The 5050-nt window shown below is 39.6% G+C and overlaps 1 protein-coding gene across 1 annotated transcript; it reads right to left on the reverse strand.

Annotated features, from left to right (window-relative positions):
• Positions 1 to 3437: 3437 nt before the first annotated feature.
• LOC121990947 (uracil-DNA glycosylase, mitochondrial-like) lies at positions 3438 to 3989 on the reverse strand. Its single transcript, XM_042544989.1, has one exon. The coding sequence runs from the start codon at positions 3981 to 3983 to the stop codon at positions 3438 to 3440; it is 546 nt and encodes a 181-aa protein (XP_042400923.1). The 5' UTR covers positions 3984 to 3989.
• Positions 3990 to 5050: the final 1061 nt, after the last annotated feature.

The following is a 5050-nucleotide window of genomic DNA, read 5'->3' on the forward strand; positions in this document are numbered from 1 at the left end:
TGGGTGGACTATAAAGGCGATTACTGGGTATGTAACAAATTATGCGGAGGGATGTGAGTGATGTAGATGGGATCTATCCCTCCTATATTACAGGAGTGATATCATAGTCTTGATAGAGTGAGATCACTAAGTGCATGGCCATGCCCAAATAAGGCAATATGTGATATTGTGCTTATTTGATTATAGTGAGTCTACTTGGAGTTCAAGACACTTAGATTGATTGGAGGATGACACGGTCTATGCCTCATATAAGATCAATCTAGATATCAAGGATAGAAGGACAATGTCACATATTGTGAGAGTCACAATTATTAGTCATATTGGTGATGTTGGATCTCAACATTCTTGTAACTTGGGTAGCAATGATGTGTTGCTAGATACCTCTCATTGCTTATGTCCCTAATTGGATTTAGGGACATTGCCAACGTTGACAAGAACCTATAGGGTCACACACATAGAGCAATAGATGGAGACTAGTTCATATGATGAACCAAGAGGAAAGATGAAGTCAAGTTTGACTTGGCTAAATATGGAAAGTCTATAAAAGGCAAGTTTGACTTGACCTAAATCCACAAGTTTGACTTGACTATGAGTTAGACTCAAGTATGATCCAAATGTTGGATAAATCAATTAAGGGAGTTAATTTGGTCATGTTTGACTTTGGCCAAATTAGGAAGGTTGAAAGTCAATATTGACTTGACTTGGATGCCACCACATTTGATGAGGTGGCATGGGAGAACCAATGGGGATGCTACACATCACCATGCCACCTCATGCTTGCCACCTCATGGGAGGTTACCCATGAGTGGTCGGCCACATTAAGGGGGCAATTAAGAGCATTAATTGCCCACTTAATGACATTTATGTGGCCGGCCACATGATATGGTGGATTGATTGAATTTTTGAATTCAATTTTTTTTTATTCTTCTTCTTCCTTGGTGCTCTCGGCAACTTCTCCCTCTCTTCCTCCTCTTCTTGGCCGAAAACCACATAGGTGCTAGCACACCTTGTTTCGGTCATCTTCTCCACCTAATTGCTTGTGTGGACACATATAGAGGGGCTCTACTTTGTGCCCTCTAGATCCAACTTCAACCTTAGTCGAGCGGGATAAGCGAAGGGCACGCATCAAAGGTAGTTTTTCTTTAAACTATAGATCTAGGAGTAGATCTAACATATTCGGGTATTAAGCATGATATAAATACGTGGAATTTTTCGAATCGGATTTTTCTTTGCACGAGATCCTTGGCTAGGGTGTTTCGGGGTTTCCGCGACGCGAAAAGCGGTTTTCGTGGCCCGAAAAATTCTAACAAAGCGAACATAGGAAAAACAAGATATAACCAGTTAAGTTGCGCAACCTAGTGTTAACTTTTGCTTCATGGTATGTAAATATGGCAGTTGTTACAAGTGCAAATGGTTGATACACAATTGTGAGAACTCTTGTAGGGTGATACTTCTGAAATATGAAGGAACAACATCAATAAGGAACTAACATAGGTACATAAGAAATATAGCGATATCAAATTCATTATGATCAAGCTAAAAACCAAGAATAGGTTGTCAAATTTTGTTCGATGCTGAAAACTCTAAGAGGTAACCTATGAAATTTACTAGAATACAAAGGTCAACTGATTATGTTTTTCATTAGTTCTCTCCCAAGTTATGTAACTTTGTTGAAATTCAATAAAAAGATTACTCTCAAGTCGCCATAAACTAATTTGTCCAAAAAGAAAACGAAGTATTCTCAAGGATCCATGAGGAGGAAGAAGCCAAACTTAACCATACAACCTCCCAAGTACCAAGACTCTACAGGTCAATAATACATAAAAGTTTTAACCATGCCAGTGGAAAGACCTTCTCCGTTTGGTGCTACAAGATTTGAAATTTAAGCACACATTTACCGGGTTTGTAGAGTAGTAGCTCTAAGATATCCATATTGGGTTTGCCTTCTAAGTCATCTATTGCTATATCAATTTTTGAACCTTTAATTGTTAGTTTAAAGGCACCATACATTGTAGATCCCTTAACGTTCAAGACACATAGATCTAACACTTGCATGCATTATTCATTGAGTTGAAATTTTGCCTTCTAATATTGTTAAATACTTCTATCTTGTTTTCATGTTAAACCTGGTATTTAATCCTTCCCCATTCTACATTAGCATTGCTTAAGTTTGTTGTGGAAATTCCATCTCATGCACTAACCCATATCAACTGAGGATATTTGGGTTATCAATGTATGGATAATTGAGAGCAATTATCAGGTCGAAATAGTTTCTTAGTAACAGTGGATGCTATAAGTTGTCACAAAACAATTTGACATATGATTCAATAATGATGTGAACAAACAAGTAACTACTGTATAAAATTCTACAAATCCAAAGCCAACTAAAGAATAATTGAAAAGACCTACTAGAAAAATTTGAAACAATTTCAATTGGCATCTTGAGGTGATCAAACTCAAAAATGTCTTCCAAGTTAAATATGAGTGCCACGCGATATTGACAATTATTAGTTTGTAACCCTTCCCACTTTTCTCTTTCCAATCTAATATTACTTATATCCTACTCAAGATTATTATTACTTCTCATCATTTGCTGTTGTACTTTGATAGATTTATGTTAATGCAACAATTCTTACATGATGCTTTCATAAAAAATAAAAGCTGGAAAAAGAGGACTCTATTCCATTACAGCAAAAATCTATAAAATTCATAAAATATAATGCAGAAAATGATAGGTTGAATGACACATTCAAAAACTTCAGTGGAAAAGGAAACTCACAACAAATGGTACCATAGAAAACAACAAAAGGAATCCATAACAAAATAGGATAACATTTTCATGTTTAACATCACCAAAAAAGCAATCAACTAGACCATGCCACTAAACAATGCTCACCTGGTTTAACAAAATCGGAAAGGCCAAAATCAATCAACTTCATCTGAGCATTTTCATCTCTAGTGGTGAAAAGAAAATTCTATTGTTAAATACAAGGAAGAAATATTAACAGCGCTGAAAAATATATGTTGAAAAAGAAATGAATAGCAGAATACCCTAAGTTGCTCCTGTAAAATAAGAGATCTAAAGTAATATCATGTCTGCATAAATTGAATTAAAGTTCTCTATGATACAAACCTCTGGCTTTAAATCATGATGCACAACACCTTGAAGATGACAAAAGGCGATTACACTCAGTATTTGAAGATGACAAAAGGCGATTTTCTACATGGAACCAAATAATGAAGGCCTCAGATAAAATGACCAACATCATTCTACAAGCCACTGCTACTAGATCAATACACTATGACAGTATGAATAAACTTGATATTCATCTAGTTAATAAATGGGAATCAGGAGGCACAAAATGTCAAAGTTGTAGCATGCGTAAGAAACAAGAAACTCAAAGAATAGGGCATACAATGAGGCATAACAAAATGATTCAAGTCAAGGAGTCTACCTGTCCAATAATGACTGCCTTGACTTCATCAAAGGAAGTCAAATGAAGAGCATTAAATATAAGGTGGGGCGGAGGGTAGATAGGGACACTGTCGCGCATCTCCATCTCCACAAACCTGCACAGGTTCTGCGCGTAGGGTTTCTGAAGCTCGCCGGGGAGAGCCTCCAGCCATGTCTCCTCGACCAAGAGCTCTCCCAGCTTCACATAGGGATCGGAATGAGTATCTTTCCTTGTCACGATCCTTTCAGAACAGATACTGAGGTTCCGCTTCCATCGGGAAAGGGATCGGCCGGCGTTGACCCTCTTCGCCTGCTCCGACGTGAGTGCGGAGGGGTGTTCACCGGCGGCGAGAGGAGGGGCGTGGAGGGTGGAGAGGGGGGATTTGAGGGTCATGGATTCCGGGGAGAGGGAGATCGGGCGGAGACGCTTCGGCGAGCAGAGGAGCTCGCCTAGGGCTTTGGAGGAGGAAGCCATGGCTTCGGGATTAGAAGTTGGAAGACCGGGTAAATAATTGGGTATATTTATCATGCATTTCCTAAACCCATAGCGGGAGTATCTTTAGGGTTCCCAGGACACAACGCCCCTTTTTAATCCAGCACGGAGAGCTCAAAGGCCTTCTTCAGAAGGCCTCTCCGGTGCTCGGAAAAGGCCACCTGTCGGCTGGTCAGTTTCTCTATCCTCCTCATCTGTGTCTTCCCCCTCACCATGTCGACCGATTAGTCGATAACACACCCGGAGGCAGCGCCGAATCCTACCGTGAGCAGCAAAATCAGCGAGCAAGGAGCTCCGATCAGTCCTGGCCACACGAGGATCGATAAGGAGGGATCAAATCAGAAGAAGGAGATGAGGAATCGAGGTTACCAGATATGGGATCGAGTAAGAGTGGAGGAGGGCCACTTCTAGCGACACGGCGATGACTCCAATCCACACAGGCAGCCTCTTCTTACCCAAAGGAGGAGATGGAGGAGATGCGGTGTGGTTGGCTGAAGAAGCAAGGGCATCGTGCGTCGATCTAGGAAGGGGAAGAGGGAGATGAGGCTGAGAGAGATGGTGGACGGCGTGATATAGGTTTAGGTTTGGAGGAAATATTGAAGTGTTGCAAATTTGGCTTAAGTATTGGTGGGAAAATTAAATTATTTTATTTTATCATAGACACCGGGTTTTAAAAACCGCTGTTAAAATCGGTGTCTATTAACAAAAAAAAACGCTCATATACATCAGCTTAAAAAACTGATGTTATGAGCGAAAATCTGCGCTTATAGACACCGGTTTTTGGAAAAATCGGTGTAAAATACTCAAAGACATCGGTTTTTGCTTAAAATCGATGTTGTTCCACCAATGTCTATGAGGGTTTTTCTTGTAGTGATTAGAGATCATACATTATGAGAGAGCATATACAAGCATAGTTAGGTTTCAAACTTTTCCCTAAGTCTTCCATTCTTACTTGGCCGAAACCTAAAGTTGAGGTTCCAAACTTTCTAACATAACATGAAGCATGAAACTTAAACCAAACATATATTAGAGATCATACATCATGAGAAAGCATATACAAGCATAGTTAGGTTTCAAACTTTTCCCTAAGTCTTCCATTCTTA

Source organism: Zingiber officinale, chromosome 6B (genome assembly GCF_018446385.1).
Source record: "Zingiber officinale cultivar Zhangliang chromosome 6B, Zo_v1.1, whole genome shotgun sequence".
Classification (NCBI taxonomy): domain Eukaryota; kingdom Viridiplantae; phylum Streptophyta; class Magnoliopsida; order Zingiberales; family Zingiberaceae; genus Zingiber; species Zingiber officinale.